Source organism: Antrostomus carolinensis, unplaced genomic scaffold, assembly GCF_000700745.2.
Source record: "Antrostomus carolinensis isolate BGI_N321 unplaced genomic scaffold, ASM70074v2 scaffold15490, whole genome shotgun sequence".
NCBI lineage: Eukaryota > Metazoa > Chordata > Aves > Caprimulgiformes > Caprimulgidae > Antrostomus > Antrostomus carolinensis.
In genome coordinates, this window is record NW_010289369.1 from 130,323 (window position 1) to 156,936 (window position 26,614).

Consider the following 26,614-nt stretch of genomic DNA (forward strand, 5'->3'; position numbering starts at 1 on the left):
CTTCTGAGAGCACTGAGCATTCACTCTCATATCCTCCAGTAATCAGGACTCTCTTTCAGGCAGTTCAAGTGGTAACCCCAAAATCAAGACAGCTAGGGTCACTAGTCACTTCTGTAGCTCTTGTCCCTATTGCTGGAGCTCACCTACAGTAGGTTTGTCACCTGCCTCCCCTTTGGATGCCCCTGGTGTCTGAGCACAGCTGATATGAATGACCAAGGAGTGCTGGGCAAGGCAGGCAGTATCTCACAGCTCAGCCAAGGCGTGTGGGGGTCAGGATCTGTTCTCCCGTTGGACACGCTCACACCCACGCAGGCACACACATGCACGAAGCCGCTGTTCGCGTCCTGTGTCGTTACGCTGGGATGGAGGGGGAAAGGGTAGACTCCCAGTGTAGGCAAGGTTATACCCAAGCTCTGCAAGGTGTGTGTAGCAGCTGCATGCACCAGTCACGGCTGTAAAAGGGTCAGAAACTAGGGGTTTAATTTCTATCCCTTTGGGCTCTTCTTTTCCTTTCCCCTCTCTTTGAGGTATCGACAGAACGGTATAGAAATGGACATTTTGATTTTTCCAAGCATGGCTCTTCTTTGTTCTTCTTCTACGTCTGCCCCCCGACCCCCCTGGCCTCAGTTGCTCACATCAGGACTTGTTCTCGAGTCTCTGGCAGACGCAAAGCCAGCAAGCCACCTCCAACCAGAGCAGAGGAAGCCAGAAGGATGGGAACCACCTTGGTTATCCCTACGAAGGAGGCAAAGATTGAGTTCCCCAGGATGGCACCAAACTTGCAAAGCCCATTGAGGATGCCAAAGGCTGTTGCCCTGTGGGGAAGAAAAGCAGAAAGCAGTAGTTAGGAGGGAGGTTCTTGGCATGACTATAGAAGATATGGGTGGGTAATTTTGTGAATGCTTTTACGTTGCCCAGGCTATGCTTCTAGCAAGTAAAGCCAGGCAGAATAAATAAATAGATGTCGGTGTTTTGCATGTCCGTGTGAACAAGGAGAATGTCTGTTGTACTCATTTCTACTTTTCATCTCAGCTTCTCCCTAGCCCTAGAGTGGCCCACTATGACAGTCTTTGCTCTCCTCAAAGACAGTAGGACACAGCCTGCTCTAGAACTTGTCAAAGACCTTTCAAACACTGACTGTAGTTGGTTGTCACCAGAGAAACAACCTGGGCTCTCCTCCAAATCCTGCTTCACCCAGCAGCTAAAAGCATGCTACTTCAAAGCACAGTCCTTCTCCTTCCCTTCTGGCTCCCCTCAACAGCCTGAAAAAGGCAACAAAGGCTTATAATGATGTTGCAAGGAAAGATTTAATCTGCAACACATTCTCCCAAAGTTTCCTGTGCTGCTCCATCTTCCAAACCATTCTGTGCCCATGGTTGTCTCCAGGTTGTGGAAGGGAAGGCTGTCACAGTGATGAGCTACGACAAGAGGCTGGAGGATACAGTCTGAAAGGCCAGACCTCCACACATATCCAGGGAAATTACAGACTCCTTATTTTATCTGCCCATAATTTCTATACACCCACACGACTCCCTGCATACAAGCCACCATGCATGCAGCATTATGCTTGCAAATGTCTGTGATGATCTAGTATAGCTGCAGGACTACCCAACTCTTAAGGACTGGTGAAAATTAAAAAAAATTACACCTCCCTCACCTACATGTATCTAGAATGACTTTTTCTATCAGGAACCAAAAGGACAAAGTCAGAGGATGGAGACTAAAGAGAGAAATATTCTGAGCACCTTTTGTCAGTGGGGTAGAGCTCCACAGTGATTACATCCAGGGCATTCCAGGCAGCAATGCTGGCACCACAGAAGAGGCATTGCCAGCCGATCATTGCTGACTCGCTGTTACCGAAAAAGAGAAAGAAGCAGCACACTGCTGAGATCAACATTGAGCCACCTACGGGGGGAAATAAAGAGAAAAATGTTGGCACCAGTTTCCCCTGTCCACAAACACATTTAGGCAAACACATTTGTTGATAAAGATGGCTTTCAAGTGACGGTGTTTCACCCTGAAATGAATTAAATCTTCAAGAATCCAAAAATACCTTGATGCTGCCTATCTGTCATTCTCTGATGCTGAAAACCAGCCTGAAAATGTTCTTAATGACCATCTGATCTTGCTGATGGTCCTGCTCTACGGAGATTCTCAAGACAGGCTTTTCCAGGCAGGTTTCCAGCTTCTCAGACTTCCAGATGGACCCAGGAAGAGCAGAGGCAAGTAAACATGAAAGTCAATGAGGAGGAAGAAACACTGTGAAGGTCTTCCAACTTGAGTTTTGAATGAAAAGCTGGTGCATTTCATATCATATTGAAATCACTTGACACATTTATAGTCTCAATTAGGATAATTTACAGTCAATTGTATGAAGCACTTGAGGTCTCTTTTAATTATAAGAACATATTAGATTTCATGGCACATTTGCACAGGAGCTATAATTTTATGAACACCACCAAGAGAGAAAGTGAGAGTGTTCATGCTCAGTTAGGCACAATTCAAATTCAGAAATATTAATAACTACATCACTGCCTTCTACCCCATTGGGAATTTTCACCTGAAAAATGCAATTTTCACAAAATTGAAGTATAATTCACTGGAAAGTTCTGTTGTTACCAAAATATTTTTATTTACTACCCGGAAACTAAACAATTTTGTTTGTGGATTTTTTAATCAATTTGACACCATCCAAAATAATTTGGATGCTGAACTGGAACTAAAATGCTTCATTTTGGACAGTATATTACATTTTGCCACTGCAGTGCCCTGCCTGTGAAAAACTACAGTGCAGGACTCCATATCTACTTCTCTTCCATGGTATCTGGCCAAACTACATCCCCCACTGTGCTGTCTGGATGTTCCCCCTGCTGAAGGGGTACAGTATGACATTAGGGTCTCCATGGGTGCACCAAGAGATCCGGCATATGGCACAGGAGGGGTTTAGCAGAACATGATAAAACTGAACTGGAATCCCAGTGGGGAACATAACGCAAAAGTAAAATTCAGTTTTCATGTTAAGCTGACCAGAAATAATATGTTCGACAGAATGATATGGGTGGGATGCCAGAAGGCTGTTTCAATTGAAAATTCCACAGCGAAACATTTCAGCATGTCATTACTAATTTTTCTCCTGTACTTTTCATTCTGCGGAATAAATAAGCATTTAGGATTCCAGCTGTCATCTCAATTGCAGATGAAAATGCTGAAATGCTGACATATTTGCGGGGTGGACAATCTGATTCTCATTCAGCTTTATTTAATTTATTTCCCACAGACCCTGCGATTTGTTTGGGTTTTTTCCAAATTCACTACATGAATGCTTATTTTCTCTCCCAACATACATTTCTGACACACTGGTGGGGTCATCTTGCTTACCTTAACCTGTCTGATGGTGAGGCCAAGCTAACTAAACTTCCCTCTCTTCTCAGAAGAGAGAGGCAGGTGAGCTCAAGAGAGTGAGTCATCCCGTACCCCTGAGCCACATCCCTGATTTTATTACACTGACTTGTCTCTCCCTTGAGGCATAATTCCCACAGTACCTGGAGAGCGAGGTCTGAACCCTGGAGGAAGTAGCACCATAAATTCCCAAAGTAATCATAAAGATGATGAGGTGATAACTTATTCCCATAATGCTAAAGGGTGGCAACTTGCTTGGCTGTGACATGGTCAGTTATTCTACCATATGCTCTCTGAATCTCTCTGTAAAAGTATTTGAGAATCAGAAAATTAAAAGAGGGAACTTCCAAGCTGTCAAGCAGCTCCATCAAATAATCTTTGTGAATACTTACTGCTACAAGCAAAATGTTTGTTTATTTATACAGAGCACTATGGACATCAACATCAACTCAACAGCACCAAGAGGTCCTGCTTCAGCTCTGACCCTTTTGAGCTGAGCACTTGATAAACATACAGGCTTTGACAGAAAAGTCACAATAAAAAAGGGAGGATGTCACAGATGCACAGAAAAGCAGGATGGGGAGGCGGGGAACATGTAACTTGCCCACTGCCACAGAGTAGATCACTTGCTTCACCCTCAAGACTTTTTCCCCTTCTGCTCCATTTAATATGGGAATGACTCATCCCTACCAGAGTCAGCTCAGCTTGAGTTGGTGTGCACAAATGCAGTGAGACCTTCACACTGACCTTGGCTCTTTGCAGAGTCATGCTCCTACCCACAACCTGCACCATGCACCCCCGGTCCCTGCTCACCGATCATCTTTATCCTCCCAATTTTGTCCATGAGTAATGCAGAGATGATGTTGCCTGGCAGCACAGAGAGGCTGCCCAGGAAGCTGACCAGGTAGATCAAGAAATCATTGTCCTCCTCGAAGTCCAGGTGACAGCCTTCCTTTTCCTTCAGAAACGTGCTGTTTATGAGCCTGCAGTTGATGAATTTGTGTTCATAGAGATCTGCAATAGAAAGAGGCAAAGTCTTGATCCTGCTTAGCTGATTTCCCTTCATACAGCAGCAATAGGAGTCAGGATAAAAATCAAATCGAAGATAGGAGAGGAGCTCCTCATCAAATGGAAATGGCCAGGGAGTTTGTATTTTAGTGGCAAACTCTATCTGCATGCTTGACTCTTGGTGGGTGTAAGCTCATGCACTCCTTGTATTTGTGGAGTCACCTGGACCAGCATCCCCACGCCACAAGGATGAGGCAATGCAGGCTCTTGCTTTCATGCCGCTATGTTTTGTTCTCTATTAGAGTAGAAATGAAAAGCTTTTTCAGGATAAGTGTTCAAAGCCAGACTGGACAAGGCTTTGTGCAACCCGATCTTGTGGAAGGTGTCCCTGGTCATGGCAGAGGGGTTGGAACTAGATGATCTTTAAGGTCCCTTCCAACCTAAACCATTCTATGATAAACAAATATTTTATTGCTTATGATCATCAACCACAGGTTGGTTAAAGTTATATTTTAAGCCAAATTTTTTTGAATTGAGCCATTAAAATGCCGGGCATTTTGCCATTACTTTAACTTGCCAAGGTTTGAGCACAGACTTTTGCATTTCCTGTGCAGCAGCCAATGGCACCAGAAGCCATAGAATTAAAAACAGTGATGAAGCAACCTGAAGCCTCCTTCCAAATGCATCACCCTCTTTTTTCCATCATTAGTCTCATTACCCAGCACACACACAAAAACGCAGATCCCTGACATGCTTTCTCCTAGAATCTGATAAAATTACAGAGATGAGGCCATAGCAATGTGAAATAATTACTGGAGGTAACTTAAAAATTGGAAAATGGCCTTGTTTCATGCAACAAGCAAGAATCTCATTACCAGTATTATAAAAGACAGTAGAGATGATGGTGCAGTTTTCAAAGAAAGTCTCGCTGGATGTCACATCTTCAAAGTAGCAGTCCTCAAACAGTGAATCCTCAAATCTCACTTCCTTGAATCTCATGCCAATAAATCTGTGGGGTAGGAAACAGAACTTCACTCTGTGCTCTGACGTATTTTCTATGCTATATAGCATGTAATGGCTGTTTCAAGAGACAGAGCAGAAATGGCCATTTCTAGGGTCATTTACAGAGAAGGTGTAGCTTGAATGTGTAACTATCCTTCCAACTCAATGCTTATGTATTTTGTATTTTAGTAGGAGAGATGGGTTTGAAGAGTGTTGGGTTTTTTTAAGAGAGATGGGCCTTTTAGGATTTCTGTCAGTTTTTCTGTTCCTCAAAATAGTCACATCTAAGAAAATGTGCTTCTAAAACCGAGTGGACACAAATCTTCTCACTTTCAGTACTAGTCCATCTGAAGAAGTCAGCCTTTCATTCAGTGTGTGGTATTTTCTTTGTAAACTGACTTTGCTGCCTTCTTTATTCTGCACCTTCTTCCAGCATAAATACAAATAGACATTATCAGGAGCCCATGGAGCCATGTGGTGAAAGGCTTCTGACAGTTGTTTAAAATCAAACTAATTTTTTAAGAAAAAATGCAGTATGGTTTTAGAGAGAGTGGGGAGATTATCTGAGTTCTGTTCGTAACCATCTCTGTTTGAAGGCTATTGCTTATCATGTAATGGAAACAGATTACATTAAAATTAATCAGCTGTGTCAGGTGATTTATTTCTCCCCTGATGGGAAGATTGACATGTCTGACCTGCCTCCCTGAAGGATGACACAATATCGATTTACCTGTGACATTTTGCAGGGCACTGAGAAGATGTTTTAGTTAATGCACAGACATGTTTGGAAGATGTAAGGAGCTATTAAGAGCAAGCATTATTGCTCTAGTTAAGGAGGCCATGACTGTCACCAAATAAAAAGCCTTCTAACACATGCCCAGAAACTTAATTGAATTGAGCACTTACAACACAGTCTAGCACGATGGCTGTTTACACCATTAAATGAGCACTGCGGGGCTTCTTAACTGAAGCTACTAACAGATATTATTGATGTGCCAAATACCACAAGAAGACTATTCAAGTCTTTTGCTCCATGGAGAAGGTCTCGTAGGTTACAGCAAAATTTAAGCTGGTCTGCATTTGCTCAGTAATCGCCTGTGATGTATTTACTCCCAAAGTCCTTTTCCTGCAGTTTGCTTTCTTAATATCCATTTTTAAAACAGTAATATGGTAATAGACTGGTGTTCAGTGGATTTTTAACTCACAGCCAAGGGCTGGAGGGAAAACACAGTTATAAATAATATTGAGATGTGCTCTGGGCATTACTGGAATGTAGCTTGGTCAGGTTGTGAGTTTTTGAATTGGAAAGGACCAAGGCAGAAGAACAGTGACGTACATCCTGCGAGATGCTGAATATTTTCAATTCTCAATGAAGTCAGTGAAAACTGAGCATCTCTTCTGGGCATAAGGGTCCCTGATCCCTAAAGTTGACCACCATCCACTTCTCACCAGACTTTGTTTTGCTGCTTAATATGCAGGGGAGTAAGAATTATGTGGCTAGGTTTGCACCATCAAGCACAGCTCCTTGCTGCAGGGAAGGTCTCCAGAAGGACATGGGGACACGTGTTGGGGGTCCCACATCAATGTCTATCAGTATACACCAAGGAAATTGAGATAATTAGTTTCTGAGGGGAGAGGAACCACCTGGCTGGCCAATGATATGTGGTTTCACCCATGAAGATTAAAGCAATGATTGTTTTGTGTAACACTGAACATCCAGTGGTTCCCTGGGGTCCCACATCAATGTCTATCAGCTATACACCAAGGAAATGGAGATAATTAGTTTCTGAGGGGAGAGGAACAACCTGGCTGGCCAATGATGTATGGTTTCACCCATGAAGATTAAAACAATGAGCGTTTTGTGTAACACTGAACATCCAGTGGTTCCTCCCCACACAGGGAAAGGCAACTGGAGCAACAACCTGTCCGGTCTATGTGGGGCAGTGGGATCTCCACAGAATTTTTATAGGGGTATTTTTCCACCCATTTTATTGGGATTTAGAAAAGTAATAATGGCCTGCTACAAATCACTAGGATTTATATTGCTGTGGAACATAGAGTGAGTGGGGTCCAGGATGGATGCAGAAAAAAACCCAAAACCACCAGGCCCAGCTCAAATAGGAGAAGGGAGGAAAGCAGTGATGTTCTGCTAGAGTAACTTCACTAACTTCAAAGTATGAAAAAAAGGTGACACACTCATTCCCTGGGGAGATGCCAGCCTGTATGGAAGAAGCACACCAGTACAACTGGCCATGACACAGCTTGCACTAATGGTCTGCAGGATGGAGACTTGAGTAAGTCATATTGAAGACTTCAAGAGAAAATAGCTTATTATTTTGGAAATGCAGCAGCAGAGCAGTTTCTTTACAAGTGATGGTCTCTCCTGGCCAAGACCAGTAGATGTCAGTGTGTGCTAAGGAAAGAGAAGTCACCTCCACATCCAGAGCTGCCCAGCACAGCCAGGTGGGTGCCCACTGCCCTGCTCTCAGCAAGGGGTTGCTGGAAGCTGGACTTCTCACATGCATCCTTTTGGGTCTGGAGGTGAGAGTGGCTGATGTAGAGTGTGTGAAAAACAGGTTAAAAAAGGATATTTGGTCTGTGGAAAACTGCCTTTGGGATTTGAGAGATATAGACTGATTGTTCCAAAGAACAACAGAGATTTTCAAGTTGGTGGAAAATAATTTAAAAAAGAAAAAGCTTTCTAGAAAGGTATTTCAGTCTGCATGCATCAGATCAATTCTGTTCACTTACTTATCATTTCTGTATTCCCCATTCCTATGGATCTGGTTTTCGAGGGTGAAATTAAAGGTGAAGTGTGACACTTCTTCCTCATCAAAGATCTTCACTCGGGATTCATATGCCTCTTCTTGGAGGTACCGGATCATATCAGGGAACCAGACAATAAGGCCATAGTAACTATATCAGGAAGGGAGACATACATTAAGGATACAAAATCCTGGCACTGCAAATATCACAGTGCTTTTCCAATGATCTACTTTGTAACTTGTAAACTCGTTAAACTCATAATGCAAATGCATTTTTGATACAAATGCTTGCTCAGCTCTGACACAGGACCAAGCGAAGTACCTCCCTGTTCTAAACACTCAGCTGATCTCAGAAGCATGTTAATCTGTTTTCATTTACTTAAAGCAGGACAACTCATCGAAGTTTGACTCCTTGGCTGGGAAATACAGCAATGTGCTGTCCTTGCTGCTCAAGAGGCTAGCAGAGAAGTAAGAAATTTGGAGACTCCTCTAGAAGGCAGCTTTCTTGCCAGTGTGAGGTTTAAGTGAGAGTTAGACAGAATTTACCTGTAATTTATATTTAGGCTTACCTGAACAGTTTTGATCTAGACTATGGAAGAGCTGACAATCAGGTAGGGTTGTGTCTTTTTTGTGTGTGTGTGTGTGGACAAGATCAAATGAAAGGTCTAGAGGTGCGAAAGTCAATATACTACTGCCCTACTTACCACTTCTCAAGTCCTGATTTGTTCAAAGCACTTTGTACTCTCATATAAGCAATCAGATTGATCAATAGATCATAGGAGAGCAAGGCTCAGTACACAAAGACTTTTCAAAATAAGACCAGGATTAATTTTGTAATAGTTTATTTAAATGTATAAATAATTATTCAAGCTCTTGGGGCTCTCTAGTTTCCTGAGAAAGTTAAAGAAGCACCTTACCTTAAGGCCATTGTAAACCAAACCACAGCCAGCATCAGTGTGTTCATCCTGTACTGGGCTGTTAAACAATAGAGCACGTTGTCCCAGACCTACAAAACCACAAGAAGGAATTAGCTGCAAGGACACCCTAGCAGACTCTTGACAGATTAATTTCTGAGTTCAGCATAAATCTAAAGGCAGTAAAAAGGGCTCATTGGGGTAAGGTCAGATGTGTGGCTTATATTCAATGTTCAAAATTATATTTATCAAGATAAATGGCTTCTAAAAAGATCACTTATTCAGCTGTGTGCCAGGGTACTTGATCTAAACCCTCTGTAATGAGCTGGAGTGCATGACTAAGGCTGGGCTGGGATGATACAGTGTCTCTTTCAGGTTACATCACTAAATTTGGGTATAAGCCTGTGCTCAGACCCTTTGACAATTTGTCTTTTCAAATACATGTATAGTCTCAGGGGTGCTTTCAAACTCAGCTTCAAAGCTCACTGAAGAGCAAAAACCCAAACACAGCTGGCACTCTAGGAGGGGTGAGATGAACTCAGGAAGGAATGAAGCCAAACAGAGAAGGAGGCAGACCAAGATCTACTCTTCTTGACCTGTTGCAAAAAATACTGCCAGGAACATCAGGGAGTGTAACTCCTCATGCTTCTAACTTCCCATGTAACTATAGTAATAGTATGGCACCAGCATTGCTATTAATTAAGAAAAAAACTCTCCTTTACTTTAAGCTGATCCTCCTAGACTAGAAGCATCTAGCAAGATTTTCTACCAAGTTCTGCATGGGCACAGGTAAGTGGCATAGCATGTGTGAAAGGTTAAATTAGCCAAAGAGACAATATAACATTGTTAGAAACTCAGTTTCATCAGGAACAAGGAGCAAATACTCTTCTGAATTCACTGTGGGTAGTAAATTCACTTAGGCTGGGGGGAAGGGGAATCAATATCTGCTCAGGAGGAGAGTCAGGCCCTTGGGGCTGTGGCTCATCCTGGAAGCTCTGCACAGCTGGACTGCTGTGGTGCTCACAGGGGTATTTCGGGGCCTGGTTGGCCGTGTGGCAGTTTGCAGATCCACACATCTACATAGAAAGTGCAATTGCACTATAGCCCTTTGCAAATACCAGCAGATTTTTTTTTGTGTGAGAGTCAGGATTTCAAGATGCAATGACCTGAAGCAATGAGACACTGGAGCCTGAAGCTCAAAAGCCCCTGTGAGATGTTTTTTCTTCTCTTTACCTGTTTGAAAGTAGTTGTGATTCTGACTAGCCATCGCTGGTACCAGGTCCCTGTTGAGCTCTGGATTTCAATAAATTCATCTATTTGCTTTGGAGTTTTGATATAGGAAACCTGAGATAGAAAAAAAAAAAAAACCCAAACAAAACAAAAATGGATAAAAAAAAGAAACAAACAAACCACAAAATTAAAATGGGAAAAAACCATATTGAGGTGTCCAGAACTGATCTTTGCTGGATTTTAATTTCCACTGTCTTCTAGGCAATGTTTCCATGTGATATCCCTTACTAACTTTTCCTTGAATGTTATCACTAACAATAGCTAACTGATTTAATTGCAGCAAGATATTTTGTTTTAGAAAGAAGCTTACTCTCCTTCCTTCCTTTCCCTCATCCTTTCTCTCTCTCTCTCTCCTTCTATGACATATTTTATGTGCATCACATCCACTTCAATCTTTCATTTATCAGCTAATGTGCCTGTGTATACCTTATTTCTCTATCCCTTAGATTCTTCCTAGAAATTAGGACTAGGCAATTACAGCAAAAAGTATCTCTGTGATCAGCCACTTGTATCTGCACCCAACTGTGCCCCCAGGATCTCTTTCTTTGAAGACAACTGGTAGGAATATTTCTCCTTCAGCCCCTTTTAAGTACCCCTGGCAGAACTTCTATGACAAATGAATGTGTAGATGGGAATCTTTGCATCTGGAAATGCATCCTGTTATCAAGTGAGCCCACATGATGCAATCAATTCACTCCACCAAACCAGTCTGAATTTTCAACACTGAACATCTGAACTAGACTACTCAGGAAACCTTAAAAATGAGCCCCAGAAAACATTTTCTCAGTAACGTTAAATAAAGGACGTATTCAAGGAAACCAGATCTGTTTGTAAACATGAGAAGGAGGTAAAATTTTTCTGAATAAATTTCTGAGTATGAATGAGTGCCTTGGCTGAGCTGTGGAGTCTCCATGTTCCTCTTGCTGGCACTGTTTAAATGTCAGATCTGGGGGGAACTGTCCCGGTAACAGCTGACTCACCACAAACTGGTAACTTCTGGCCTATCAGAAAAACACAAAATCTGACAGTTTGTGCTACACCAGCAGCACCGATCATCCGCCCGTGCCAACGGATGTCAGTAAATCTCGATTCAGCCTGTGCACTGTACCTCGAGGTGTGATACTGAAATCAGCTTGTGCCGTAGCAGTCGTGACACTGTTGGATGGAGTAATGAGCACTAATGGGTGCTGTACAGCTGCTCCTTCATTCTCCTACTCAGCTCAGACTCTCATAGTGCCCTACTTAAGGAGATATATATATCATAGAATCATAGAATGGTTTGGGTTGAAAGGGACCTTAAAGATCATCCAGTTCCTACCCCCCTGCCATGAGCGGGGACATCTTCCACTAGACCAGGTTGCTCAAAGCCTCATCCAGCCTGGCCTTAAACACTTCCAGGGAGGGAGCATCCACAACTTCCTTGGGCAACCTGTTCCAATGTCTCACCACCCTCACAGTAAAGAATTTCTTCTTCATATCTAATCTAAACCTACCCTCTTCCCGTTTAAATATAACCTCTTCCAGTTATCTGTATATAGATAGATAGATAGATTTGGATATATATTTGAGTCTTCAGCCTCTTTTTCCCCCACCACACATCAGGACTGGCCAGCCCAACTCACTGTTACAGTAGTTAGCCAAATGGTTCACAGCCTAAAAATAACACATGCTCATTAAGTTCCTACCTGAACCAGCACACAATTATTATGCACAGATCTTAGTCTTTAATTTTCTTGAACGTTCATTCCTGAGGGGCCCTGTTTTGTCATGACTCTTCTGAACATGGAGCCTTACACTCCTCTCTGTTCAAGAAGACATGTTTTACATGCAACCATACCTCCTTTTCCCCATCCTTTAAGAGCACGTGTCCTCTCATCATTAAAAGCAGAAATCAAGATCTGTTCCCTGGCTGGCTCACTGGGAGTTTACAACTGAATTATAGTAATTTGCAGCTAACCCCAGCATACACCTATTACCTGATTTTACTATTAATGAAGTTCACTGGTGTAATCTTTTTCACAACAAGCAGCAGACTAATGAGTAATAGCCACTCATCCCACTTTCCCTTGGAGAGATTACAGATTGGGTATGAGGCAGGTAGAGTTTGGGAAGCTCATTAGAAGGTACATGAAGTTTAATCAGAGTTTGATTAGAAGCCAGAATGGAGAAAGGAGTGACTCAGATCTCCCACATGACTAATATATCTCTTATTTGGTTTTAGTCTCTTACAGCAGACCAATTAAGCGTGTGTGTAATTAAGTGGAAAAATCACTGGTCTATATGCTGTAGAGTAACACCAGGAATGAGGAGCACTTACTGCAATTCACAGGATTGATTAATTCTTGAAAAAAAACAGACTGGCAGCTAACTTTCAATGCACAAAACATATCTAGGGGTCCTTTTTCTGCTTTCTGTAGGAGGTCACATTGAAACAGTCTTAAGGAGGAATAAATTGGTGCTGTGCTGTACTAAGGTGGGTAGGTCCAACCTTTCTTTTTACACACTGATGTCTTAGTTAAACTCACCGTAAACACCCTCTCTGGTTCACCCTTGGCCCGCATGTTGGTGTCATGGACTTGCTTGAGAATCATCCAGGCTTCATCATGTTTACCTATCTGAAAATACCAAAGAAAGGGAAACAAATGTTGGAGTTCCCAGCTCTGTAATTTAACAAAGCATAGAGAGAAACCAATTCTAGATGCCCAGTATAGTGGAGAAGAACACATGCAGGACTAGTTGCATTAAATGCAAAGAGCTGAAAGCATGATTTGTGATCACAGGGTGCAGTATCTCTGTGCTGAAGAAAGGAGTTACCCTAAAACCATCTGAGGCAGGAGAGGAGTCAGGAGCAGAGCTTTAAAACCAGATGAAAGAAGAGGAGATGGGTGAGGACACCTGGGCTCTAATCTCACCTCTGCTAAAGACTTGCAGGGTTAACTTGAGCTAAGTATTTCCACATTTCACATCTGTGAAATGGGAATAGAGAATACTTGTTTAAGAGCTCTGAGGTTTATGTATTTTACTCAGTAAAATGAACTCTGTCCTTTGCTTTCCCACCAGGATTCAGTAGTTACATGCCCAAACTCTGTGAAATGTTTTCAAAGTGCTTTTGTTGGACTTATAAAATTCCCAGTACTCACCACCTTCTTTCTGTACCATGTTTGGCAGTGAAAAAACTAACCAACATGGATTGACCCTGCAGTCTTTGGGGTTTAAGCAATCTGTGGAGCTAGTGTAGACACGTAGGAGGGGTTTTGCTTCTGATCTTGTGCTGTGTGTGTTTGATGGGACAAAGAAAGACAGATGGTGACACATTAGGGACCAGCTATCCTCTGCTAATGTCGGACTGAAATGTTCAGATGAATCAGCTTACCTCCAGCAAAAACCGTGGGCTTTCAGGCATGAATTTCAGTGCCACCAGGGAGGCGATACAGGGCAGAGAGCAGACAAGTACAAAGACTCTCCAGCTGTGGAAGTGGTACTTGGTTCCCATACTGAACCCCCAGCCTGGAAACAGCAAGAACCAAAAAGTAAAAATACTGACCAAGCATTCTGATTTTTCCTCTCTTAAAGCAGCTCTGAACTTTACAGCTCTGTGTGACATGGGGACAGGTTGAAGGTTTGCTATTCTTAGTAAGGATGGCCCTTATAGGCTCAATTGCATACACAGTAGATAACAGCAAGTGAGTTCATGTTCACTGCAGAAACTGGAACATACTCTGCCTTTTAAAAACCTTCTTTTATCTTTGATTTTAGAAATAATCTAGTGATAAGAATAGCTTCATGCAGCTGTAGGCAAGTAAGGTTGGGAAAAGGTAGACGAATCCTGGCCATAATTTATTCCTGCTCGGTGATGTTACATAAAAGTTTACAAAGGTTAAATCTTCTCTGATCTGAGAGGCACATTAGAGACAATTTCTTTCCATCTCATATATCACACGTATTTCACATTTTATGGAAGTGAGCTAGGAAAGTAAGTTTGGTTTTGTTTTGTTGTTTTTTTTTTTTTTTTCCCAGACCTATAAAACTTGAGCTGGGATTCAAACTCAGAATAATCAAGATCCTAATTCTGCATTTAAGATTTCCCTTCTGCTTTTTTCCTGATGTCTGACCAGGTCAATTATTCCCCTGCTAAGGACTAGAATGTACAGCATCATTCTTACATTGCTCAAATCTCAGAAGGAATATTTAATTCCATTTTTTTCTATAAACATTTTTATCCACATATTAAAGAAATCATCAAGCAACAGTTTTTGCAGAGGTCTCATCTGAGTCAGCCATAGCTTTCTAATTATTTCATGAAGTTCCAGAATAGTAGGGGAACATAGGAAATCAAAAAGAGCAACTATAAAAACACAAGATCAAAAAGTCATCTGAAAAATAAATAGAATGTAAAGTTATAAGGTCTTTTTAAAGCAAATGTAGTTGCAAATAATTATCTCAACCTGATACCACTAGACAGTAATTTTGACTATTTATTCCAACAGTCTCTGTCTTATCAATCAAAATAATGAGCTGAGTTTATACTGAATGTACTTTAAATACGATAAAAATGAATTGATAGATAGGTAAATGTTAGTGTTTTTCTTCGTGGTCTTTGTGGCCTGTCCTACTTTCCTCAAACAGGATTTTGCAAACAGCTGGTATCATTGAATACTGAGGGAAATAAGTAGATATTTGCTTCTTATGTTTTCCTAAGATACACACACGAGAGAGGAGAAATGCCATGTGACATGCAGATTTTTACTCCTCAGAGTACAAATATTTTTCAGAGTCCACTCGTCATCTACTTTTTCTCCCACTTCCAGCTCTGAACCCAATTAGGTGAAGTCAGATGTGACTCCAGCCCATCGCATGCTGGGTAGACTTGTCACCAGACACACAGTTTTGAGAGTGTTGGCACTTGGCTAAGGAAAAGAGCATGTGCTGTCCTCACTGCTGCCATTCACAGCACCCAGTAATTCCCTGAGTAAAGTTATTTATTTCTGATAACAGGATCAATTTTTGCAATATAGTCTCAGTCCAGTTTTCCCTGAATGGATTGACATTTAGATTAAGAGCTCAGGCTCTGGCAATATAATTCAAGGGGTGTATTTGAAGCTTTTCATGCAAATCAGCCCTCACCAGTCCTGTTTACAGTCTTAGTATCAGTCAATCAATCATGCAGTCAATTTCTCACACTTTCTGTGTGCGCTTCAGGTACCTATCATTTTCAGTGGTGTTTTTGCTGGGATGTGTAAGGACTGACTAACTACTGCACGGGCTTTTGGGGTAGTGTAGTTATGGAGGAATGTGGTGTTGTCGAAGTCAATGGCACAAAACAGTTACCGTAATGTGGGATGATGCTCCAAGCCATTGCTGAAGCAAAAATGCCACCGATCATCCAGAACATGCAAAGCCAGCTCAGGTGTTCCCCTCTCTTCTCACGAGATAGGAATTCAGAGAAATAGGCAAACACGATGGGGAGGGATCCCCCAATACTGAGGAGAAAAAAAGAGCACATGGGAAGAATAAGAGTCTTCTTCAAAGTCTTTGCAGTTAGGTTTGCATATATAAAGAGGGAAGGTCACACTCACAGACTCACTGCACAAAAATGAGACTTGTAGGAAAAAATGGAAGTCTCTCTTTGGCTGGACTGGTCTTAGACATCAAAGATCAACAAGATCCTTCTCATGCTCTGAAATCTGAATTTCCTGTGCAGTCTATACAAAGCCAGTGCAATGCCCTGCTCTTCACCTAGACGTCTTCTCTGTTGTTATTTTGTGATCACTCATTTTAGGGAAGCAAAATACAGGCAGGTGATGGGAATGGCTGAGGATCTCATTGGAGGCCGTGGCAGTCAGGATTGTAAACTGATGTGGGCATTTAGGCATCTCACTCACCTTTCTGCACAATTTGGGCAGTACCAGAAGAATGTCAATGACTTAACTTTCTTACTGCTAACAGTTTCAAGGTCAAGAGCGAGGTAGCACAACCACATGTGCTAAACAGCAGAGCCATCCTGGCTCAGTACCAGAGATGCATCTCTGGAGCAGCCTTCCTTCTCCCACCCTGCACACCCAAACTGCTGAGCTGTGATGAGATTCCTCCAGGACATGGGATGCATTCACCAGTTACCCACCCGAGGCCTGAGATAAGGCGGCAGAAGAGGAAGAATCCATATCCCTGGACGAAGGAGGAGAGGAACGCGAAGGCAGCATTGATTGTAAGTGATATGATGAGGCATTTCTTTCTTCCCAGTTTATCAGCGAGGCCACCAAGCATGACAGCCCCCACCATCATTCCTAAGTAGACTATCAAGCCTGGAAGAAAGACAGAGATGGTGAATTTGGTAAGCGGATAGAAATAGTATCCAATGTAGAAGCAGGTTTTAAATTGCCCATATGGTAGCTGATGTCCACCCAGTATCCTACACAATAGAGATACCCCAATTCCCCCCAGATTAGCTATCTGAGGTGCTGGGATCTCTATCCATTGGTGAAACCTAATTTCCTAATCATTTCCCACGAGCTTGCATTGCTCTTTACGGCACTGCGTCATGCAATGTAGACATACCCTCATCTGACCAGACCCGCATCTTTCTTTCCCAGCCTCTTTGCTCACATATCCCCTGCACGTAAGCAATGGCCAGACATAAGCAGCTTAGGATCCACGTGTCCCAGCTATGTGCCACCAACGATACAACAGAAGTCTGATATCTTAAGTCCTCTAACCCCCCTGAGCGCAATGGGACTGAGGATGTGTAGGGAGGAGGTTCTCTCTGGCTGCTGTTTATACTCATAAAGCTGTGAGAGCAGAGACTGGTAAAGCATGGCTTCCCCAGTAACCTCTTTGCAGGTTACCTATCTGAGGGTGTGTAAAGGTTTCAGATAGGTTTCTGACTGACCTGCAGCAGTCAGAGAAGATGCACACATATCTGAGAATCTGGGATCTCTTTCTCTGTTAACTTTGGCCTCCCGGTTGTTTCCTGAAGTGCAAATTCCAAGGGAAAGCTGAGGCAAAAAACTGTTTCAGTCCAAAAATCTTTCTGAAGGAAGAATCTACATGCAGTGCTGTAAGTGTTTTTACCCTGGCTCCTGAGCTCCATTTAATGGAGCAGCTCTGATCACAGCCAGCAGTCGGAAGTGATGATGTGTCATATACCTACTCAGTGGTGCATCACAGCCACCCATCTGACAGTGAGCCCTGCCAGCACCGGACAAGTGACTCCCAGCTCAGCCCACGCTGCCAGACCCCAGTGAGGAACAAAAAATGATCTGCCAGAGATAGTTTTTGTTTGGTTTTTTGTTTTGTTTTTTTTTTTCCAGAGACAATCCCAGGATGGCAGATGTTCATCCAAATCCTCTTAATAACAGAAAACATCCCAGGTCAGGAGGAGGTAGAGGAGGTTGTTGCTGTCTTCTAGCTGGTGATTCATTGCAGCCAAGTACCTGGCTGGTGGCAGGGCAGCCAGGTCTCTGGCCAGGGGAAGAGTGGGCTTACAGAATCTCAGGATGTTAGGGATTGGAAGGGACCTCGAAAGTTTGAAACTGCGCATCAAGGAGTGGAGTGGAGCTGCTTTTCTGGGAAAACCCCTGCAGATTCTAACTGAGGAGCCCAAACTTGTGATGGAAGGGAAGATTATCTCTCTGGAACACAGCATCCATCAAACAGTGAGCAACATAAAGCACAGCAGAGCTGTTACTGTCACAAACTCACTTAGAGGATGAGGCTTTATTTGGTTATTGTATGAGATAAACTGATAGATGTATTGGCCATCAGAAATTTAAAACAATAAAAACCTGTAGTAAAGGAAACCTCAGGGATGACTAGAGACTGTTTGGCTGGTTTTTGAGGGGAAGGATTCTACTTATAGAAATGTTTACTTCAGGGCTGAAACAAAATCAGTAAGACACTTTATTGTGATGGAGAGGTCTCTTTTGGGAAGACTGCATGTTCTGGCCAAGATCACTAAAACTTTTGGGGCAGCTGCTATAAAACACTCTGTCAGCTGATGGATCTTGGGACCCAAAGTGCAGAACAATGTCAGGCTTTGCAGATTGCTGTGTCCTGGACTAATAATAAGGTGGCAAGGACCCAGGGAGGAGTGGAGTAGTTACTCATACAGTCTCCATGCAGGAGAGAGTGTCTTCTGGAGAACACAGTGATAGGTCTTACCTCTGAAAGAGGTCCAGATCATATCAAGGAAACTCAAATTTTAAGGAGCACTAGACCAGGAAAAGTGATCACTAAATGGTATTTCTTCTGCTATGTTATTTCTGTCCACCAAATATTCTAGGGAACAACACTATGACAGTTTGTACTGGTTAGCTGACTTCAAGCTTCAGCTTCAAACTACACAGATTTAGACTGTGCTAGGAGGGCTCAGCTTCCGAATGAACACAGGCAGTGGTTAGGTCTTAAGGGCAACTCTGAATAAGCCATTATTTGCCGACTACTCCAAGAGTAATGGAGTATAATGAATGCAGGTGGGAAAGTCTGCAATAGCTTCCCGTAAAATTGGTGGAAACCAAAGAACAGAAATTCTAAGAATAAATTTCAGGTTATGACTCATCCAATGCTGAATTTATAAGGAAAATATGTGACGACTGACTGGACTTATTCCCACTAGAAAAGAGGTAAGATATACAGCATTTTCACACTAAGAAATTTATTGGCCTTTATTAAAGTTGTGTGCTCCATGTTAGACAGAATTTGTGGACCTAAAAATTGAAGTTCTAGAAATAAAATCAGGCAGAGACAGTACATGGCTACATGTGTGCTAAACTGTCTTTTTACTGTTTCAATATAATTAAAAGTAAGTGTTTCGGGAAAAAACAAAAAAGTCAAGGTTTACCTAAATCTCCATCACAAGCATGAATTTCTTTCATTGACAGTTAATGGGATTAAAGTTCTTAGAAATGGGGTGCATCTGAAAAGAATCTCTTTCAAGCTGGGAAAAGGGATCATGGGATAAATGGAAAATCTGAGTAGAGAAAAAACAACTCAATGGGAAGAACTAGTCCTAGAATCCTTGGGGCTGTTGGGAAGGAAAGGAGGCTGTCTGGCTCCAGGTGAAGGGTTGTCTCACCTCTGCTAACAGGTCTGCATGGAGCCAGTAACAGCAGGAACATGGAAACTCCTACCTGCCTGCAAAGCTCAGGCCACTACCAGTACAGTAATACAGAAGACTTTTGAAAGGGGAAAGCATCTGGACAACCCAAAGGGAATAGGACCTCATATTGAAGTTCAAATTGTAATAAAAACAAAATCCAAACACTTACCAGTGTAGTATCTGTTATATAAGAATGCAATTTATGGACACAAACAAAATTTTGAGTCAGCACTGGACAATTTGGGAGATGGATGAGGCAAGGCAAAGGATTTGATTGTGCATTAAGTAATTTAAAGAGAGGAACAAACCAGTGGTGGTCCTGACTGTCTTGTGCTACAGCAATGGCTGGTGTGTCCCTGAACAGGGGACGGTCTCAGTAGAGGATGAACTGAGGGCTGGGTGGCCTTTTTTCCCTTTGTTCCTGAAATTTCTAATCTAATTGTCCTTGTAGGCTTATTAGTGCTTTCTCCATGAACCTCCTTGACCCTCTAAATGGAATTCAAATGAAAGGGTATTCTCGTTGCGCTTGCCTTGTTGATTAAGTACAAGCAGAGAGACTTTATCTACAGACAATGGCTCTGCCACTGGGAAATGGATTGCCCATGTGAAATGCAACTTTCCATTTCTGGAGATCTGGAGGTGGATATTGCGTGAATCTGGCTGCTGAAATCGAGGGGATTCTGCACGTTAAAGCCAAAGGTGGGTGCGTGAATCCACAAGCGCTTTGACGCAGGATGGGCGAGGTAACGCACACCGAACACTTCAGCGAGCGCTGCCAGCACGGCGTGGGTGGCTGTTTACACTCAGCCGGCTTCACAGTCCCCCCACGAGACTTGTCCATCACTACAATATTCATGGGACCATCTGGTTCCCCCCACCCAACCCCTCTGCTAAAGCAAAGTTTTCAACAGAGGAAGCCAAACAAATCCTTTGCTGTTAAACGAAAACCTGTTCGTGTTGGCTCTCGTCAGATGAAATTCCTGCAGTGTTTATAAACGGGGACACAGCCATCCCCATGTTGGACCTGCACAAGGCGTGGGGTGTTCCCAAATCACAAAAACACCTTTTTTCCCCTAACATGTCCCTACTGCTTGTAGTGATGATGCTCCTTGGGCTGTGGGAATGTTTCTGCCCAAGAGCAAATTTGCAGCCGGGAACTCATGCGTGATGCTCAAGACATGGACGCAAGCAGGTCTCATCAGGGTTTAACTGGCTGCTGTGTTGGGGGGTCCACGGCCACAAGGGTGCAAAACAGGCAGCCATGAACTACAGCAGGGCAAGGGAACCATGGCTGGGCTCATCTGTGCTTATCCAGAGGGAAAAAAAAATAGAAGGGGAGAAAAGCCACTGAGCTCTGCCGAGGGGATTAGGATTTACTGTCATATCAGGTGAATTCAGGTCAATGAGAAGCTGAGGCCAGATTTTATCTCAGCTGATAATAAAACATAACTAAAAGCAGGGATATTGTTACACGTCCTATTCAACCTGACTCACACAGACGCGACTGAATTGCTACATAACTGCACAATTACTAATAGGACCTTTTTTTCTATTTTTTTTTTTATCTAACAGTGCTAGACTAAGAATCTATAAGATTATATCCTCCCTAAAATATAATTATTATTAAATCATAAAAAGAAAAAGGAGGCTGTGTGCCCGAAAGACTGATTTTATTCTCAGCATTGGTGTTTGCAGTCATGGGCAAAGCCCTTAAAAATGTTCTTGTCTCAGTTTACTGAACTGTGGAATGATGATAACACAACTAGAGCTCCGGGGATTTGGGAAGTCTGATGCTTTAACTGTGCCTTGAGTTTTTTATATGCAGGGTGTGAAAAACTTTAAAACATTTCTATGACACCATCTTTTATACTTGCTGTGTATTTACTGCTCTACGCTTGCAAATGTAATATTTAGTCCTCTGAGAGGTGACTAAAAGCACTTGAAGATATAAATTTATATGACATTTCTCCAAATAATGACACTGAGTGCCTTTCAGCAAATAAGTAGATAGCATTTTAGGACTCTTCATATGATTACCCTTAGCAAATAATAAAAAAAAAAATCTTTTTCTGGCAGGATGTATTATACTGAAAAGGAATATTCAGTTTCAGTAAAATTAAGAAATTTATTATTATTATTATTATTATGATTGCTGGTGAAAGCTCAGCAAAACAGATTTATCAAATGGATATGTAAAAATAACGTTGTTGCAAGTTACTAAGCTCATTCTTAACAATTAATGTTAAAAATTGATGAAATCAAACTTGTAAAATATACACAGTTGTTGATTTTTTTGGTGTGTATTTTGTTTTTTCTAATACCCTTGCAATCATCTTCAAAATAGCACTTCACATAACACAAAAACTCTAAATATGTGGTTTGTCCCACTAGGGATATTTAGAGCTAAAATAGCTGTTAATTTGCATCGGATGGTGAGATGTTTATTTTCAGAACAAAATGTAAACGTTTTCTAAGATGTGTCATATTCATTTCACACATTTCATGAAACACTGTGGGCATCTGTTTATTTGTAATTTTTGCATAATTTGGCCATAATTTGCTTGATATTTTTCCACGCTTGCTTTCTGAGGGAGGAAAAATACGCAATATAGAGAGTATTTAATGCAAAATTTCCTTTGAGCAAAAGCTGAACTTCACAAAATTGGTCTTTAGAGGGCATCTACTTTAGCTCTCTTATTTGTCCTTTCCTATTTCTGCAAGGTTTTTATTACTTACATGACTCATTTCCTATTTTTTTCCCTCCTGGCCTCTCTTGTTATGGTTGAGACCTCGTGTGTTTAAATGTTAGCCGCTGCCTGGAAGCAACCTTAACTCCACCTGGGATAACCTGATTATGTTTCCTTAAAAAAAATGTGTGGAGATGAATGGTCGCTTGGGAATAAACAGGAGCTTGTCTGTAGACATCTATTGGTACATGAGGATAAGGTAAGGGGCAGTAACTCATGTGTGGATAATAATCCTGCTTCCTTAAAAACTCTTGATAGTTTGAGGGAAAGCTGTGCCTTCTCTAATGGTCAGTCTGTGCAGAAACACTCTTACAAGATTGTCACTGCACATTAGGCAGAAATTGAGGTGAAGAGCTCTTTGATTGCCACCAAGTCATCCTATAAGTATCATTGAACCCTGAGTATTAGCAAGATCAGTTTGCAATAGCATAACCCATGATGGTCTATCATCAAGGGAATAGAAAAACTGAGGGAAATGAGCATATGTTGGAGGCTCTGACCTTTGTTGGGAAATCTGATTTTTCTAGTTACAGGTGGATGGGTGCTGAAACTAATCCAGGAAATGTTTTGAGGAAGATTATGTTCTTAGAATCACAGAATCATAGAATGGTTTGGGTTGGAAGGGACCTTTAAAGGTCATCTAGTCCAGCCCCTCTGCAGTGAGCAGGGACATCTTCAATCAGATCAAGCTGTTCAGAGCCACATCCAACCTGACCTTGACTGTTTCCAGGGATGGGGCTTCTACCATCTCTGTGGGCACCATGTTCCAGTGTTTCCCCACCCTCAGTGTAAAAAATTTCTTCCTTACATCTAGTCTAAATCTCCCCTCTTTTAGTTTAAAACCATTTCCCCTTGTCCTATCGCTACAGGCTCTGCTTTTTAAGAAGTTTGTCCCCATCTTTCTTATAGGTCCCTTTTAAGTACTAAAAGGTGCAATAAGGTCTCCCCAGAGTCTTCTCTTCTGCAGGCTGAACAACCCCAACTCTCTCAGCCTTTCATGTCTCCATCAATAGCACTTCTCCAGCCTTTCCCTTCAGGAACTGTTATCTATCTGTCCTTATCATGCCATGTACCCACACCTGCTCAGAAAAGGGATGAATCCCTCTTGCAGGGGCAGTGCTTGGGACACCAGGTTGTGCTGGAGGCAGGTCTGCTCCCAAACCTTATGTCCCTGCCCTGAAACTTGCCAACCCTCCTATGCTTTCTGCTCCCTGCTGCTGTAGTTTGGCAGAAAGCTCTCATCCTCCTCTCCAGACCCAGAGATCTGTGCTCTTCCTCTCTTACACCCTCCAGCAGCCCCATACCCTCTCCATCCTCCTCCCACCCTCACTTCTTGATGCCCTTGGGTGTTCATTCCTTGTTTCAGCACACTGCTCTGCAAGCTAGGGCTTTCTAAGCCATGCTTAATTCATTTTCACAAAGGATCATCTCACACACCCCAGATCCAAGAGAAAACCTGCAGCAGAAAAATATCCAAGAGCATAAAAAGTGTGTTTAACAAATAAGATGGACTGAATCAGACACCTGCCTCATGTTCAATGACAATCAATAACAACTGAGTGTTACTAAAAATATCCACTTTCCTCTCTGCCTCAAACTAAGATAAATCAACTTTTCATAGTGTGTATAAAAGATTTGAGAGCAGATACCCTAAACAAGCTAAGGACAGAGGAAATTGTTCTGCAAAAACAAGTTCTCAAAAGTTGTCTTTAAAAATGGTCAGAAAAGGCAGTGAAAAGAGTCCTTTTCCCTTAATTGGCAATTCCAGACTAGCTTGGTTATTGCATGGGAGACTGGATCTGGGATTGGATACAGACCCAAATGTCTCCTTGCTTATTCAGAGCTTATCAGAACACCCTGAACTTTCAGCCTTGCAAATACTGAGCTGGAAAAAGCAGAACAAGTTCTCTGGGGAGATTTCTTGTTCATTTTTACATGTGGTTGGGCCAGGAAGACTTCAAAGGTAGATTTTCTTGTGACATTTGATGTTTTCTAACTTGAGTACCTGCCAGAGCTTGAGCTCTATAGAGATAGATATTTATGGGGTCAAAGTTTTAGAAAATCTCAGGTTTTATATAGTCACCAAAATAAATGACCTGATTTTCATAAAAGGTCTCATCACTAGCCTAACCAGGTGTCCCATGGGGAGCTGGTGCATTTGGAAGTCTCATTGAAATCAGGATCCAATTGTGACTGATTCACCTGGCTTGAGATAATTCCAGCTAGAAATTTTAGTGGTTTGTGAAGCGAAAAAGAAAATAGGAAAATCTTTAAGGCAAAAAACTAAGTCCCAACTGCCTAACTATGGAAATAAACACCCAGATTCTCGAGTTCAGAGAAGAAACAGGAGAGAAAAATATCTAGGACCAGAGTACACCAAGACAAGATGTCTGTGTAAGAATAATTATCTGTCACTTTTGTCACATGAAAATAATGCAAATGAAATGGAGCCAGGGGGTGGGATCTAAACCAAAATTTGTATTTACCTTGCATCAGGCAGGGCTTCTGGGACAGAATGTATGAACTACAGGCCCAGGTGATACACACTATCCATCTCCTAAAGCAGTTCTTCCAAGAACTACTTTTTCTTTCCAGATGCTCAGTACTGTTGCACAGCTGGCTCTCACCACAGGCCATGCTGGATGCTTTCCTGGTTCTTGGAGATCTGGGAGATTTTGCCATTTTTGGCTTATAATGTGCAAGAGAAAAAATTGTTCATCCAAACCTTTCCACCCAGTCTCACCCATAATAACTAAGCTTTTGTATTTTGACCAAAGGGAGGTGTCAATAGTGATGCAAAAGGGATGTTGCCAGTAACCTCAGCCTTTAATCCCCACACAGCACATCAATCGCATTCCACAGACCTAAGAAGAAACCTCCATCTGCTACTTCTGACCCAGAATGTATTAACAAGCTGCTCTGACTGAGAAGTTGGTGTTCAGGAAGAACCAACCTCACAGCTGATCTGTCGGTTGGCACTTTGGGCTGAAGAAAAGGGGAACCTGGGCAAAGTGGAAAATTTGGAGAATGGGGCAGAATCAGCAGCCACAACATAACAGCAAAGTGATCCAGAGCAAACAGACCTTTTCTATCTATCCTACTTGGATGGTACTTCTTTCTGAACTTCTCATTACAATTTAGTTTGTAAAAGAACTGAAATCTGAGTTACTAGGTCTTCAAATAGGAAAAGCCACTTTTAACCTGTCATTTATTTGTCCCTGAACACCCCATGAGTTTTGCCCTGTGGACCTGCTGGCTGCAAGCTGACTTGTTCAGATCCAGCCTGCACTGGCCAGTATTGGGACCGCAGCACACTTATAAAGTGGGCATAGATGTGGTGCAATTCTGCTGCTTGTGAATAGCTGCCTTCTCAGCATCATGCAAACCTCTCTTGAACCAGATCCACCCATCCATGACTATGCATGACATACAACACAAGAGAAGAGTCATCAGAAAATCCTGAAATCAGATGGTCACCAGAAAAATATGTTCTAGCTACTGTCTACTGCATTAGAAGAGATGTTCACAAGTGGCACTTACCTAGCATCCCTTTGTTCGAACTGGTTAAGCACATATCCTTCTCAGCACTGGGAAGAACAAATCCAACCACAAACACTTCCACCCCATCTGCCATCAGTGCCAACCCTAAAACAAAGAAGAGAGTCCACTGGAAGCGTCCATGGCCACACTCCTCTATGATATTCTCATATTGATGGGCAAGTTGCTCCTCATCTTCCATCCTCTCTGCCATAAGGTCAGCACGGTCTCTGTATTCATCATCCATGGCAGGAGCTCGCTTCTGCTTTTCTTTAATGTCATCTGGGTGAGGGATCCCTTGGTATTCCCCCTCATAGACCTCATCATCTTCATCATGGCCTTCTGTAACGTCACTCTGGGCATCTTCCTCCTGAGCAGTCTCATCCCCGCCACGATAGTAGCCATCATTGGGTGCATACCCTTCGTAGTTGCCATCCTGGTACCTGTAGTCATCTGAGACTTGGTTTGTCTCCCTGCCCCCTTGATAGAGGTTTGTGTTTCTATATCCATCATCCATTCTGAATGGAGATTTCTAAATGCTGCAGATCACTATGTGTAGATACTCTAATATATGTATCAATTAGTGCAATTTCTGTTATTGATTACTTGAACATATCTACTCTCTGTTCTTTGGACCTGATGGGATACACGGCTTCCCAGGTTCAAAAGAAGATTTCCTATATAAAAAGTTTCTCTCTGACAGAGTGCTTTTGATAATGCTTCACTCTTCAGCTGTCATTTGTGACTTGGCTTCTTCTGTGCTTTGGGTGAGAAGAGCTGCTGTCTGGGGAACAGCAAATTGCACAGCCGGGGAGCTAGGAGGATTTGACAGGTTTTTCCTGATTCATTGTGGTGGTG

At 42.3% G+C, this 26,614-nt stretch overlaps 1 protein-coding gene across 2 annotated transcripts; it reads right to left on the bottom strand.

The window, feature by feature from the left end:
- Positions 1 to 631: 631 nt before the first annotated feature.
- LOC104526711 (synaptic vesicle glycoprotein 2B) lies at positions 632 to 26,273 on the bottom strand. 2 transcript variants are annotated; one of them, XM_010170250.1, is made up of 12 exons: positions 25,760 to 26,273; positions 16,500 to 16,680; positions 15,707 to 15,858; positions 13,752 to 13,885; positions 12,904 to 12,993; positions 10,322 to 10,432; positions 9,092 to 9,180; positions 8,161 to 8,325; positions 5,283 to 5,416; positions 4,213 to 4,413; positions 1,746 to 1,905; positions 632 to 815 (listed from the first exon to the last, which is right to left on the bottom strand). In XM_010170250.1, exons 1-12 carry the CDS (start codon positions 26,271 to 26,273, stop codon positions 632 to 634), a joined length of 2,115 nt encoding a protein of 704 aa, XP_010168552.1. The 2 variants fall into 2 exon arrangements, with proteins under 2 accessions (XP_010168552.1, XP_028941385.1); XM_029085552.1 differs by lacking the exon at positions 4,213 to 4,413.
- Positions 26,274 to 26,614: the final 341 nt, after the last annotated feature.